The sequence below is a fragment of the Boleophthalmus pectinirostris genome, unplaced genomic scaffold, assembly GCF_026225935.1.
Source record: "Boleophthalmus pectinirostris isolate CB_2022bp ecotype Guang Dong unplaced genomic scaffold, ASM2622593v1 HiC_scaffold_1, whole genome shotgun sequence".
Taxonomy (NCBI): Eukaryota; Metazoa; Chordata; class Actinopteri; order Gobiiformes; family Gobiidae; genus Boleophthalmus; species Boleophthalmus pectinirostris.
In genome coordinates, this window is record NW_026570970.1 from 31,373,341 (window position 1) to 31,389,792 (window position 16,452).

Below are 16,452 nucleotides of genomic sequence, written 5' to 3' on the forward strand. Positions count from 1 at the left end.
GGCTCTTTGAAGGGAACGACGGGAGCCTGATCCTTATTGGGAGTCGTGTTTTCTCTTTCTCTCACTTTTTTTCTCTTCACGCCGCGTGAATTCGTGGTTTGACAGCAGCAGCGGCTAAAAACGAAACTTTGAGAAATTTGCGTGTACGTAGGAAAAAACAAAAAAAAAAACCTAGCATATTTGACTGTAGTTTAGCATATAAAATAAATAAGTCCCGGTTTAGTCCTTTTTCAGTCCTGGTTTAGACCTGGTTCAGTCCTGATTCAGTCCTGCTTTAGACGTGCTTTAGTCCTGCTTGCAACAAAACAATCTGAAGAGCCACTTGGGAGCCAAAAGAACCAGCAGCTTTTAGTGAGCCGAGCCAAAAGAGCCGGTTCTCTAAAAAGAACTGGAATACCCATCACTAGTGTCTAGAATGTGATGCAAAAATGCCATTAAGCCAACCTACTGTCTGTAAATATGATGTAAAGAGGCAGAATAACAATAAATGTTGCCTAAATAAACCCAATTTAAAATCCACCAGAGCCAAACCTAAGTTTTTTAAACAATTCAACATTTACAGTGAATTTTTACATCACAAAATATATCGGCGATTATATCGGCTATCGGCAGCGCCAACTCCCATTATATCGGTTTCATATCGGCCACAGCAAAATCCATATCGGTCGGGCTCTAATTTCAATATACGAGAAATATCTCGATATCTGTACACAAAAAATAAACTGCTGCAAAAACAAATATACCAAATTCCGCAAGGTCTTTTTTACTGAAGTGCCAAGAGGTAGACAGTTTGTGTAGGAACAAAGTGCTTCTGCGATGTTAAAAGAAAAAAAAAAAAAGAAAAAAATCCCTATATACAAAAATATAAATTTAACTGTAAAATAAACTGTTGAACACATTCTACACTGCAGCAGATTATTACATAAAATCTTCTGCATAAATAAACTTTACATTACTAAACTTTACAATATATAAACCATAACCACTATAGAACCACATCAGCCCGTTTGAGATTATAATGTGTTTAATGCGGCTTTGCGAACATTTGTTTACATTTTACAGAAACAAACTGTGACAGAGGATGTGCTGCTAATGGTGAGTCTGTAAATGGTGGAAAAGGTTTGTGGTGCTAGAAGCTTTTGGTTGACACCAACTTTCGGCATTCACTGGCTGGTTGTGGGTGCCGCCGTGTTGAATTAGACAGTGTGCAAGGGGAGAGTGTGTGGGGGTGAGCACAGAGAAGGCAAACAAGCAAAGACAATTTCAGAATCCATTTTTCTATTTTAAAAAAAATATCTCAATATATTTTAAATATATATCGCCCACCCCAATGTTTGTGTATCCTTTAATCTAAGTTCAAAATGCTCTGTTCCACCTTGTGATGTCATGTAGTTTTCAAGTTAACAGCTCCTTTTATCTTTTACCTTTAGTTCAGTAGAGATTTGCAATTCCAGAGCTGAAATGATGAATACACATATTTTAGGGAGGAGTATTAGATAGAATATTAGAACTATTTGAAAAAGAGAAAATAATTACATTCTCCCCCTGTTCTTTTTGTTCTTTTATATTATGTTTTGGTCCATTGTAGTATCACATTTAGAAGTACTTTTTCTACTACATATATTTGTTTACATAATTTGTCTTCGAACTCTGTTTGTTTTGTTTTCCAGACACAGAAAGTATACTAGTATATGAAATTGTCTTGTACCTTCGTAGAGCCAGTCTGCGATCCCGTTGAAGATGATGCCCTCCTGCCCTGAGGAAGTGAGCCTCCAGGAGCTGCTCTGCACATCGGTCTGGTAGTAGATGTTGTTCTCAAATATGTACATCTGGAAAGAGACATAGAAACAGAACTTATTCTAATGTGAACATCTTATCAGATATCAAAACTTGTCCCTGTTAAAGGTAGACATGTTTTAATCAGATACAGATTTACAGAGAATGACTGTAATGCTGATTTATTCTTAATTACAAAACATCAGACAAGACGTGATATTTATTTGGTGTTTTGGTTGTCAAGACTCACATGAGACTCTAATTTGGGTTGCCAGTTTCAGTGCTGAAATCCAGTTGGGTTAAACCTAAAATTCCTCTCTCTGATCTGAATCCTCACTACCTCAACCCCAACATCTGCAGTCATTAGCCAGTGCCTCTAGTGATGCTGTCCGTCTAAATACAGAGAAGGAGAAAAACTTGTATGCAGGGGTGTAGTGGTCGTGGTACGCAGGAGTACACGGGGGTATGCCGTCCACCCACTTCACCCGACGTGAGATATAAAAAAAATAAAAATAATAACAAATATAAAATAGCTACAACTTAAATGTCAAACCAGAGCTATTGGCAAAGGTGAAATCAACCTGCATAGACTCATGATATCTGCAGGACTGAACGAAAGGACCAGCGCAGAACTCCACGCCCTACGAGGCTATGTGCAGCTGTGGCCCGATCGCGCTTTGTGGGCACACTGCTTCGTGGGCTCTGGGTGCTCTCTGTCTCAAGTCCAAGATTAGTCCAAGATTAGTCCTAGTTTAGTTTTGGTTTAGTCCTGGTTTAGTCCTGGTTTAGTCTTGTTTTAGTCCTGGTTTAGTCTTGTTTTAGTCCTGTTTTAGTCCTGGTTCAGTCCTGATTCAGTCGTGGTTTAGTCCTGGTTTAGTTCTGGTATAGTCCTGGTTTAGTCCCATTTTAGTCCTTTTTTAGTCCTGGTTTAAGACTTGATTTAGTCCTGGTTCAGTCCCAGTTTAATCCTGGATCAGTCTTGTTTTAATCATGGTGTAGTCTTGTTTTAGTCCTTTTTTAGTCCTGGTTTAGTTCTGGTGTAGCCCTGTTTTAGACCTGTTTTATTCCTTTTTTAATCCTGTTTCAGTCCTGGTTTAGTCCCTTTTTAGTCCTCTCTTAGTCCTGATTTAGTCTTGGCTTAGTCTTAGTTCAGGCCTGTTTTTTTTTTCTGTTTTTGTTCAGGTTCACTCCTGGTTTAGTCCTGGTGTAGTCCTGGCACCTTTCTGTTTGTACTGAAAGGCTTTTGGGGTGGAGGTGGATGGGTTGGCGGGTCAGCGGGATTCATGACATCACAAATTGCGTACCCCCACTTAAAAAATCCCCACTACACCACTGCTTATGTGTATATGTGTGTATGTGCCGCTTAAGGAGCTGGCAACCCAGGTTCAGTTGTGATTGTAATACGAGCCCGGGCTACATTCACTTCCTTTAATGAGCTGAGGAGCACTGGCACATGGACACTGGAGTATTCTTTTGTTGTTGTTCATTGCTCTGTTTAAAGTGTCAATCAAATCTACACTTTTCCCAGCGGGGCAATTACAAGTAAATATATCACGCTTTTTTACTTTTAAACTGTCACTTACGCAGATCATTATTTTATGTTGTGTTCATTGCAAACCACAAAATTCTTAAAGTTCTCTGTTGCTGAATTCACCTCTTTATAGCTGCATTTCATCAAATTTAAGTTTTCATTTTCAGTGTTTATTTATTTATTTATTTATTTATTTTTGCATTTATTTATATGAAGTATGACTCTTGTATCTCAGCTGATTAATGTTCCAGGACTAGACCAGGACCAAACCAGGACCAGACTAGGACCAAACTAGGACTAAACAAGGACCAAACCAAGACTAGACCAGGACCAAACCAGGACCAAACCAGGCCCAAACCAGGACCAAACCAGGACAGATCAGGATTAAGCCAGAACCAAACCATGACCAAACCAAGACCAGACTAGGACCAAACCAGGACCAACCCAAGACCAAACCAGGACCAGACTAGGACAAAACCAGGACCAAACCAGAAGCAGACTAGGACCAGACCAGGACCAGACTAGGACCAAACCAGGACCAAACCAAGACCAAACTAGAACCAAACCAGGACAAAACCAGGACCAAACCAGGACCAAACCAGGACCAAACCAGGACCAAACCAGGACCAGACTAGGACCAAACCAAGACCAAACCAGGACCAGGCTAGGACCAAACTAGGGCCAGACTAGGACCAATCTAGGACTAGACTAGGACCAAACCAGGACCAAACCATGACCAGACTAGGCCAAAATCAGTACCAAACCAGACTAGAACCAAACCATGACAAGACTAGGCCAAAACCAGGACCAAACCAGGACTAGACTAGGAACAAACCAGGACCAGTCTAGGACCAGACTAGAACCAAACTAGGACCAAACCAAGACCAGACCAGGACTAGACTAGGACCAAACCAGGACTAGGACAGACTAGAACCAAACTAGGACCAAACCAAGACCAGGACTAGACTAGGACCAAACCAGGACCAAACCAGGACCAGGCTAGGACCAAACTAGGACTAGACTGGGACCAAACCAGTACCAAACCATAACCAGACTAGAACAAAACCAGGACCAGACTAGAACAAACCCAGGACCAGACTAGAACCAAACCAGAACCAAACCAGGCCCAAACCTGGACCAGACTAGGACCAAACCAGAACTGAGCCAGAACCAAACCAGGACTGAACAACAATGACAAGACTAGGACTAAACCAGGACCAGACTAGGCCCGATGTACGACTCTTCTATCTCAGTTTATTAATGTGTTTTTTTATTATTCCAGTTTTGAATCTTGCAAATCTCGCAGTTTGATTTCTAATATTAATTTTGTGCACTCCGGTTTGTGTATTTGCATTTCTCAAAGATTTATTGTGAACGCTGAGCACTTTGAAGACAGACCTGCTCGTACAAATGGCATATTGGGAAGAGTAATGAAGTACAGGGAGCGTGCTGGTTTATAAAGCCTATTTAACCAGTGATAACATAATGACTAATGCAGCCACTGACACAGCACTTCTTCAACCAGAGGAGGCAGCGCAGATAAATATGTCGTCACATGGTTAATTACATCTCTGTTTGAGTGGAGAAGAAGAATGGAGAAGTCCTGGGAGGCATTTTTCACTTTAAAAATACACGGTTTTAAACTGCTGGTTTGTTCCACTCAGACTGTCTTCACTTCACTCGTATCGATTGATTTACATGAGACTAAACAGAAACTAAACCAGGACTAGACCAGGACCAGACCAGGACTAAACTATAACCAGATAAGGACCAAACCAGGACCAAACCAGGGACAGATCAGGATTAAATTAGGACCAGACTAGGACCAAACCAGGACCAGACTAGGACCAAAGGACCAAACCATGACCAGACTAGGACAAAATCAGGACCAAACCAGGACCAGACCAGGACCAGACTAGGACCAAACCATGACCAGATTAGGACCAAACCAGGACTAGACTAGGAGCAAACCAGGACCAGTCTAGGACCAGACTAGAACCAAACTAGGACCAGACTAGGACCAAACCAGGACCAAACCAGGACCAGACTAGGACCAAACCAGGATCAGAATAGGACCAAACCAGGATCAAACTAGGACCAAACCATTACAGATCAGGACCAAACCAGGACCAGACTAGGACCAAAATTGGACTAGACCAGACCAAAGCAGGACCAGACTAGGACCAAACCAGGATCAAACCAGGACCAGACTCGGACTAAACCAGGACAGATCAGGATTAAACCAGGACCAAACCAGGATCATACTAGGACCAAACCTGGACTAGACCAGTACCAAACAAGGACTACACCAGGCCCAAAGCAGGACCAAACCAGTCCCAAACCAGGATCAAACCAGGACCAGACTAGGACCAAAACTGGACTAGACCAGGCCCAAAGCAGGACAAGACTAGGATCAAACCAGGACCAGACTAGGATCAAACCAGGACAGATCAGGATTTAAACCAGGACCAAATCAGGACCATACTAGGACCAAACCTGGACTAGACCTGCACCAAACAAGAAGTAGACTAGGCCCAAAACAGGACCAAACAAGGACCAAACCAAGACCAGACCAGGACCATACTAGGTCCAAACCTGGAGTAGACCAGCACCAAACCAGGACTAGTCCAGGCCCAAAGCAGGAACAGACTAGGGCCAAACCAGGACAGATCAGGATTAAACTAGTACCAAACCAGGACCATACTGGGACCAAACCAGGACCAGATCAGCACAAAACCAGGACTAGACCAGGTCCAAAGCAGGACCAGACCAGGACCAGTCCCAGACTAGAACAGGCCCAAACCTAGACCAGGACCAAACCAGGACTAAACCTGTACTAGACCAGGATCAGTAGATCCTTTTTGTGGCTGCTGCAGGATGTTCATTACAATGAACAGATTTACCTGAGAGGTGACCTGAAAAAACACGTAGATGTAGGAGGAGGATGTAGGAGTGTCAGTGAAGTACTCACCAGCTGCTGTCCCTGAACGCCCCATGACGCAAACTGCAGCACAGAGTCCGACACTTCTGGTGGGTTCAGCTCACGCACCTCTCTGGATGAAACCACAAAAATAAGTATGTTTTAATTACTTTAGGTACATCTGTGTTTTTGAATCTCTTGACATATTTGAACATTGATATTGTGAAACATCTTTCCTGTCCTCACCTTGTGTAGAGATTATAGATGAGGTAAGACGCCAGGAAGGACTTCTGGTACACCTACAGGGCAAAGGACAAGAAAATGAAACAAAACTGTCAGTAAAATCCAAAAGCGTGAAGGATTTACTAAATATATTCATAATTTCACACCAGCAGTCCAGGGTCAGATGGGTCGGCAGGTTTATGCAAATTTTCATTGAACACGATTACACAGTTTTCATAATATTTCATAAAAGGGGTAAAACTGATTTGGAAAGACGATTGAGGCTAAATCCACACTTGCACGCACATAGTTTTAGGATTAAACCCTGATGTAGACCAGGACTAAACAAGGGCAAGACCAGGTCCAACCCAAGTTCATTAAAATGGGTTCAAAGAGGATCACATCGAGACAAGTGTGAATGTACTCCAAGTCTAAACTGGGACTAAACCAGGTCCAGCCTTAAAGGTGCATTTATGTAACCTTTCTGATGGAGGATTTGTTATTCCATACAGATCAATAACATCTCCATAGAGACAAGCAACTGGTGGACCCTCTACCAGAAAAGTTATATATTCACCTTTAAGTTTTCGATTTTGTGTTTAAATGAATAATGGAGAAAAACAGAAAATGTTTCCTGTTTCTGTGACTTAAACTGTGATACTGGACCAGGACTAAAACAGAACTACACCAGGACTGGACCAGGACTAAAACAGAACTACACCAGGACTGGACCAGGACTAAAACAGAACTACACCAGGACTAAAATAAGAACTACACCAGGAATGAACCAGGACTAAAACAGGACTGAACCAGGACTAAAACTGAACTACACCAGGACTGAACTAGGACTAAACCGGTCTCAGTCCTGGTCTGGTCCCGGTCTCAATCCCAGTCTGGTCCCGGTCTGGCCCCAGTCTCAGTCCCTGTCTCAGTCTCAGTCTGGTCCCAGTGTCAGTCCCAGTCTGGTCCCAGTCTGAGTCCTGGTCCAGGTCCTGGTCTTGGTCCTGGTCCTGGTCCTGTTCCTGATCCTGGTCCTGGCCTGGTCCCAGTCTCAGTCCTGGTCGGGTCCCGGTCTGGTCCTGGTCTCAGTCCTGATCAGGTCTATGAGGGCGCACCTCCAGGCCCGTCCCAACACTCAGTCCTGGTTTAGACCTGGTGTAATCCTGTTTTAGTCTTGGTTCAGTCCTGGTTCAGTATGGCATTGGAGTCACAGGAAACCTTTACCTGTTTTTTTTTTTTCATTATTAATTTAAATTCAAAACCGAAAACTGAAAAAAACGAATCGTTATCAATTTTTTCATTTTGGTTTTGGAGACAATTAGTGAAGAATATAACTGTTTTTTCAATTTCTTATTTTTGGTTTTATTTTGAAAAACAAATGAATGAATGAAATGATACATGGATTTTTAAGTCATGTTACAATGCTGTTACCTCATCAAAAATATGCCTGGAGTTGTGTTTTGTTTCATTCACATGTTTGAGGAATCTTTTATTATTAGTGTGTTTACATCTCCAAAGCTCAAAATGCTCAGTTCCACCTTGTGATGTCATGAAGCGGTACTTTTCATGTTAACAGCTAACTTCCACCTTTAGTCAGGGGTGTAGTGGGCAAAAAACAAATAAAAAAAACCCAAAACAAATATAAAATAGCTACAACTTAAATGTCAAACCAGAGCTATTTGTAATGGTGAAAACAACCTGCATAGGCTCATGAAATCTGCACTACTGTCCTATAGTGATATGAGACATGAGGGACCAGGACTGAACCAGGACTGAAACAGGACTAAACCAGGACTAAACATCAGTCTAAACCAGGTCCAAAACAGAACTGAACCAGGACTGAGTGTTGGGACGGGCCCGGAGGTGCGCCTGCGTAGACTGTCAGGTGGCCGCAGGTGAAGGAACCGGCACAGAGCTTCGCGCCCCACGGGGCTAAGCATACACACATGTGTACACCCTGCTCCGCAGGTTTGGGGTTCTTCCTCTCTCTCTCAAAAGAGATTAGTCCAAGATTAGTCCTGGTTTAGACCTGGTTTAGACCTGGTTTAGACCTGGTTTAGACCTGGTTTAGTCTTGGTTTAGACCTGGTCTAATTCTGATTCAGTTCTGGTTCAGCTCTGGTTTAGTCCTGGTTTAGTCCAGTTTTAGTCCTGGTTCAGTCCTGGTTCATGTGTTGCAGTCTATGATTTATGTTCTGTAGGTGATTATGAACGGCGTGAATGTTAATAACTTGATTCCACATCATTTTGAGTAAAAAAACAAAAAAAAACAAAAAAAAAAACATCAAATAATACTTTTTCTGAAAAAAATAAAAATAAAATAAAATTCTGGGCTGGCACCTTTACCCCCCACTTAGAATTTCTCACTACACCATTGCCTTTAGTTCAGTAAAACTAGGCAATTCAAGGAAATTATCCAAATGATAAAAAATTTTAAAACAAATGTATTATACTACCACATAACATCAGTGGACCAGAGTGTTTTCTGTTTGAGAGAAGAACTCAGCCTAAATATGTCGATTTTGTGTTTTAAACATGTGTGAATGAAACAAAAAACAACTCAGGTATGTTTTTTAAGGAAACAACATTTTAACGTGGATCAGAAAACAGCGTTATATGGACCCTTTAATTAACTTAGTCTCAAAGGTAATTCTGTGAGAAAGATGAATATTTAAAAGTGCTGTATTTCATTGAGCCCAAACAAACAATGAAATCAGGTGAAATAAGATTAGCTCACGACAGCAGCAGTGTGTAGGTAATATGCAACTCAAGTTAAAAGTGTGCAAACTCGCCTGAAGCAAAGTTCTGCATATTCACAGGCCTTTTGAATTATTGCACAAGAGTGAGCTCTGTGTGAAGCGGAATTTTCTAACCGAGGTTTAATTCAAACCAAAAGCAAACCACAAAGGTGTACATTTATAATACACTTTGAAATCAGCAGGTGCAAGGACACAAGCTGCGATTTAACAATGAGCGCTTTAGAAAACAGTCAAAACATTCATTAAGGGCTTAGCTTTCTCTCCATGCTTTTTTCTATACTCTTTTAAAATATACTGTAACGGAATGTGGCTTTAAAGGGTCTATATTAAAATTGACTCTCTTAGTCATGCTATAATGTTGTTATTGTGTGAAAAATATATCTAGAGTTGTGTTTTGTTTCATTCACACATTTGAGTAATCTCCAAAGCTCAAAATGTTCTTGTAATCTTGTAATGTTATGTAATTGTAGTTTTCAAATTCAATTAAATTCCAAGATTCATGTACAGTCGTCCCTCACTATAACAAAAAATGTGAAAAACTGTAGGCTAATGCTAGGGAACTTGTGACTGTAATTTTATGTGTGAGAGACTTGTTTAACAACACAAATCATCTCAAATTAAGTCTAACTTGAGTAACAGAGTTTCTAACAGAGCAGTGCTTTCAGTTAGCATCACACCCCAAGTGACAAACCTTTCACTAGAAAAGTGACATAGTGCACCCTTAATTATGCCAAAACTGTTATCATATTTTTTGGACTATAAGTCACACTTTTTTTCATGGTTTGCTTGGTGACAGGGAGTTTTAGGTTTGTGTGTCAGTATCTGCTGCTCCTATTACTCCTGTACCACTGTCACTTGGCTCTACTGCGCATGTCTCCTGCAGAAAGAGCCTCTGTTCTGTCTGTCTCATGTCAGTCGATCGCACCATTACTTCTGTACCACTGAAAATTTAAACTATAAACAAACTTATGAAGACGACTGAGAAGACTGAACATAAATGCCCCCAAAAAATAAAATCATATTTTGCAAATTACAAGCAGCAATTAGTGAAATGTGCAGCCAAAAAAGGTAACTGAGCAGCAGAAAGAAAGTTTGGTGTGAGCGAGAAACTTGTGACTCCGGGAGGGTGCAGCGTGCAACTTTCCTGGAAGTCATGGATGGATCGACAAAGCCTGGACTTCAGTGACACTGAAACCATCCTGTCAGGATTCAGAAAAGCCAGAATAATTCAAACTGGAACTGATGCTGAGTCTGACAACAGCTACACAGAAGAGGAAGCGGCGCTCTGTTTACCTCTGGAGGTCATGGAGTTACTCAGAAGTGACACCGAGATGAAGAATTCAATGGATTTCGTGATTTGGAGTGAGATGGAGAGTTTGTTAAACTTGTTCTGTTCTGTTGTTTATGTTATAGTTTATCTGAAGAACTGTTCATATGTGACGTTAACAGTCTGTTGTTCTCTGTTCTATTGTTTTTACTAGAACTTGCCTTTCAAGATGAAATATCGGTTCCTGGTCTCTGATTTTATAAAATAAATTTCCCCCAAAAAGTGCAACTTATAGTCCGGTGAGACTTATATATGTTTTTTCTTCTTCATTACACATTTTTGGCTGGTGCGACTTATAGTCCAATGCAAATCCCCTGACTCTCATGCTAAGGTTTAACTGGTTACATTTTATTTATGTATTATGTATCTTATAAGCTGAATAATTATAATAATAATAATTCTGAAATGTCTGGTATTTCTTGGAAAAGCTTTTTTTTTTTTTTCATTTATTTAAAACACATATGTCAGCTAAACTTCACTGTACTGCAGAAACTATTAAACCTTGCATTTAATTAATTTACATGAACCTTATGAATAGGTGACATGCTGCAAAAATAAACCAACTAATATTCAAGAATGGAAAAATGGTAGATAATTTGAAAAGCAACATTTTTATTTATTTATTTATTTTTTTCATTTTTAATCTCAAAAGTTGAATAATACTTAAATGGGGTTAATTGCTTCATTTTGCAGATGAAATACTGTCAACCTTAACAATATCACATCATTCTGAAATTCCTGAGACTTTTTAAAAGCAACTTCTATTGAATATTTTTGAACAAACAGACAATTTCCTCATACTTATTTCACATTTTTCAACAGAAGTAAATGGGCCACAAACACAAAGGCACTAATAGCATCTCAAGGACGTTTTATAATAAATAACACATCGGTCTGTTCATCTTTTCAATAATAAGATGGAATCCAAGAAAGTTCTGCAGAAATCTATGGTCCATTTGTCACAAGGTCTACAGTGTCTATAAGAAAGAAAGGAGATGGCACAATTTAAATTAAATGAAGAGAGAAGTAGTTTTTTTTTTATTGCTTTAAAAATTACTTAAACACAATCCATATTTATATAATCCATAAAAATCGAATACATAAAAATATATATATGTGAAAATTCTGCTCTGAGGCGCCCATATTACACCATTTTCTTATCTATGTTATAATGTTTTGGTCATGGTAAATGGTCACATTTTTCTATAGCACTTTTCCACCTTCAAGGCACTCAAAGCACTTTACAGTAAGGAACCACTCACCCATTCACACACCAGTGTACACAGACACTGTGGGCAAGGTGAGTTAAGTGTCTTGCCCAAGGACACAACTGAGCTACTGCCCAGTAGCCAGTGCCCAGTGTTTTTTCTACTACAAACATACCTGGAGTTGTGTTTTGTTTCATTCACACTTCATTCACAATCCTGCCTTTTCAGAAGATCTCTCAAACAGAAAATGCTCAGTTCCACCTTGTGACCTTGTGACATCACAAGGTGGAACTGAGCAGTTTGAGCTTTGGAAATTTAGACAAACTAATAACAAAGGATTACTCAAAGATGTGTGAATGAAACAAAACACAACTCCAAGTATGTTTTTGATGAAGTAACAACTTTATAACATGGGTAAAGCTCACAAGTCAATTTTGTGTCATATAAGACCTTTAACATTATTAGTGGTGCACCTCAGGGTTCAGTACTGGCACCAGTTGTCTTTATTCAAACATACATATATATAGTATGAGAAAGAGTTATATACATATATACATTTCCTCAATAGTAAAGTAAAGGTTTGCTTTAAGTAAGTAAAATTCTGAGTTTAATAACATATTTGAAAATATTGATTAAGTATATGATATATATAAGTATAAGATATATTATATGATATAATAGGTCTCTTCATAAAAATGTGTACATATCTTTTGTTTTGTTTTGTTTTCAATGTTCAAATCCAGGGACATCCAAGACACACAGTACCTGGGGTGATGTGCAGTCAATTACACAAGAGAGCAAAAAAAACTAACAAAACAAGACAAGACCAAAAAATCAAGGATACTTAAAAAGTAACATAAAATGTAGGGGAGAATGTTGTATTTCGTTATTATAATGGTCACCATTTGGATTATTTTGAGTCCATTTTATTTTGTGTGTAATATTTGACCAGCATGATCAGAGTCTGAATGAGCAAACAGAGATCTTTGGGAGTGGAGGGGTTGTTGTCTTGTGTCTCTCTTATCTGCAGAGTAAATTACAATAACAGTTTTTGACAAGCACATTTAGTCTTTTAAGAATATTGTATACGTTTTCATTTACAATAAAAGCGATGTGTATTCTTGGCGGATCCTGGAGTCGGAAGCTGACCGTAAAAGCGCATGTTTTATCTCTACGCTAGTGAATCAATACTGTCTAGTTTCTTTCCTTGTAGCTTTCATTAGGCTAATGATCGGAAAGCCTTAGTGTTTATGCAAATCAGCTTCAGCATTAGCATAACAATGGTGCGATGTCACTGCTCTGATCTTCTGGGCTTAAGACCTATATTTCCAATTTAACCTCTAAAGATTTGCTGCTGTACCTTATAATTCTTTTTTTAATAATACATCTTGACAGTTTGGGAGTATGATCTTGAATGTTTTTTCTTTTTTGGGGGCTGATTGTTTGAGAAGATGACAAGCTTTCAATCCAGGACTCCATAAAAAGTGGAATGTTTTATAAATGATTGATAAGATGTCATAACACATATAGTGTTTTTCTTGAAACACTGGCCTGTCTGAATAAAGAGCAGAGTTGAGTTCGGTTCAGTTTTGGCCATCTAAGATTAGGAAATATTTTGAGTTTCTCTTTGAACTAAAATGACCTGGAATGCCCTTGACGGTCTCATGAAAAGTTGATAACAATAAAATATGACAAATTGAGGATCAGGTAAGCGAATTTTGTAATGCAGCTGTACTCAAGTAATAATTATTTCAAAATAATATTACTGAAGTATCGTATTTTTAGGACTACAAGGCCAACTTCAAATCCTTTAATTTTCTCAAAAATTGACAGTGCACCTTATAACCCGATGTGCCTTATGTATTAATTTTGGTTGTGTTTGGTTGATTGACATTACGGCTATTGTAGTCAGGAGCCCCGTCAGGAGTAAGTCTGACCGCATCAGCACACAAGGAGTGAGCTGTTTTTTAGCGCTTACAGTTTATGCAAATGAGTCATGTGGCTTTAAGTTTCATTTCTGTAAAATGTAAACAAATGTGTGCAAAGTTGCATCGATACTCATTATTCCTCCATATTTACCAAAACAAACTTAAATGATCCACCCACTTTCACATTCATAATAAATATTCACTAAAACAGAGAGGCAACACAAATTACGCCAAAGATCTGTCAATGGATCGTGGACGCCTGGGCTAAGGATCAGTCTCAAGTGTCGTCGTTTGTTTTGCTTAATGCACCTTATAATCCAGTGTGCCTTATGTATGAAAATAGACAATTCAACATTATTGATATTGTGCCTTATAATCCAGTGCGCTGTATAGTCTGAGAAATACGGTACCTACAAAACAGTGGTCCAAGCAATAAGTCAAGCAAGAATAAAAATAGTACTTTAGGATACTACTACCCTAAGAATACTAAGAATAAAGGTTATATATGATGCAAAACTGTCACATTTAGCCATGTTATAATGTTATTACCTCCTCAAAAACATACCTGGAGTTGTGTTTTGTTTCACTCACACATCTTTGACTAATCCTGCATTATCAGTCTGTCTACATCTCCAAAGCTCAAACTGCTCTGTTTCACCTTATGATGTCATGTAGTGGTCATTTTCAAGTTACCACTACATGATTACCTCCATGGTTATTTAGTTAAGATTGGAAATTCCAGTCCAGAAATAAGCCAACTGATTCTAGTGAAGCTGTATGGAGTTTATGAAGGCTTTTTCTGTTTGAGAGAAGAACTCAGGCTAAATATGCAGGATTTGTGTGAATGGAACAAAAAAACACAACCCCAGGTATGTTTGTGATGATGAAACAACATATAATATAGTGTTAGTAAAAGTAGTGCAATATGGGCCCTTTAAGAGTGACCATGTGAGTTACAATTTGAAGTAAATGTAATTTGAAGGACAAAAGCTGTAACATTCATCACAATTTGGTATTTTTAGAGAATAGATGACAAAAAAGAAATGTTGTAGTGTTTAATGTAGTGTGACAACCAGCAATCTTATATATAGGATGAAAAAAAACAAGCACTGGACACCAGACAGAAAGTAGTGAGTGATTATTTCTTTGTGTATTTCTGTATTTATCTTACTGTATTTTTTTATTTACTGGAAATTGTAGTTAAAAAGTACATAGTGTTCAGGACATGCATGAGTATAGTATAAGATTTCTGAGTTTCTGTAAGGTGAGGTGTCTGTCGCTGAAAGCTGGAGAAAGAAGAAGTGATTTGTGCATTTCTATATTTATCTTACTGTATTTTTTTTTCTATTTACAGTTTCAAAAAGTACATAGTCTTGAGGATATGCACAGTATAGTATAATATGTATGAGTTCCTGTAAGGCAAGATGTCAGTAGCAGAAATCTGGAGAAAGCAGGAGTCATTTGTGTATTTCTGTATATATCTTACTGTATTTTTTTTTTTCTATTAATTGGAAATTGCAGTTAAAAAAGTACATAGTGTTCAGGATATACACACTATAGTATAAAATGTATGAGTCCCTGTAAGGCGAGGTATCTGTAGCAGAAAGTTGGAGAAAGCAGGAGCAATTTGTGTATTTCTATATTTATCTTAATGTTTTTTGTTTTTTTTCTATTTACAGTTGTAAATAGAAATAGATAGAAATAGATGTATATAGTCTTCAGGATATGCAGACTATAGTATAATATGTATGAGTTTCTGTAAGGCAAGATGTCCGTAGCAGAAAGCTGGAGCGATTTGTGCATTTCTGCATTTATCTTACAGTGTTATGTTTTCTATTTACTGGAAATTGCATTTTTAAAAAGTACATAGTCTTGACGATATGCACAGTATAGTATAAGATGCATGAGTTTCTCTAAGGCGAGGTGTCTGTAGCAGAAAACTGGCGAAAGCAGGAACCATTTGTGTATTTCTGTATTTATCTTACTGTATTTTTTCCTATTTACAGTAAAAAAAAAAAAGAAGTACATAGTCTTCAGGATATGCAGACTATAGTATAATATGTATAACTTTCTGTAAGGTGAGGTGTCCATATTAGAACGCTGGAGAAAGCAGGAGTCATTTGTGTATTTCTGTGTTTATTTTAATGTTGTTTTTTTTTTTTTCTATTTCCCTAAAATTGCATTTAAAAAAGTACACAGTCTTAAAGATACGCAAAGTATAGTATAATATGTATGACAGCAGAAGTGATTTGTGTATTTCTGTATTTATCTTACTGTATTATTATTTTTTTTTTTATTTACTGGAAATTGCAGTTTTAAACAGTACACAGTCTACACAGTATAGTATAAGATGTAGGAGTTTCCGTAAGGTGGCGTATCTGTAGCCGAAAAATGGCAAAAACAGGAGTCATTTGTGCGTTTCTGTATTTATCTTATTGCAAATTGCAGTTTTAAAAAGTACATAGTGTTCAGGATATGCACAGTATAGTATAAGATGCATGAGTTTCTGTAAGGCAAGGTGTCCATAGCAAAAAATGGCCAAAGCAGGAGTCATTTGTGTGTTTCTATATTTATCTCATTGTATTTTTTTCTATCTACTGGAAATTGCAGTTTTGAAAAGCACATAGTCTTCAAGATATGCAGACTATAGTATAATATGTATGAGTTTCTGTAAGGTGAGGTGTCCAGAGTAGAAAGCTGGAGAAAGCAGAAGTGATTTTTTTTCCTATTTTCAGTAAAAAAAAAAAAAAAAAAAAGAACTACATAGTCTTCAGGATATGCA

The 16,452-nt window shown here is 38.4% G+C and overlaps 1 protein-coding gene across 1 annotated transcript in view; it reads right to left on the reverse strand.

Annotated features, from left to right (window-relative positions):
• LOC110158187 (inactive dipeptidyl peptidase 10-like) overlaps nt 1-16,452 on the reverse strand; it is a 71,420-nt gene that overhangs the window by 39,327 nt on the left and 15,641 nt on the right. The window contains exons 7-9 of the mRNA XM_055150268.1: nt 6,474-6,526; nt 6,279-6,360; nt 1,709-1,829 (exon numbers count right to left, since the gene is read on the reverse strand). Coding sequence (XP_055006243.1) covers nt 1,709-1,829; nt 6,279-6,360; nt 6,474-6,526 — 256 coding nt within the window. The remainder of the gene's footprint in view (nt 1-1,708; nt 1,830-6,278; nt 6,361-6,473; nt 6,527-16,452) is intronic.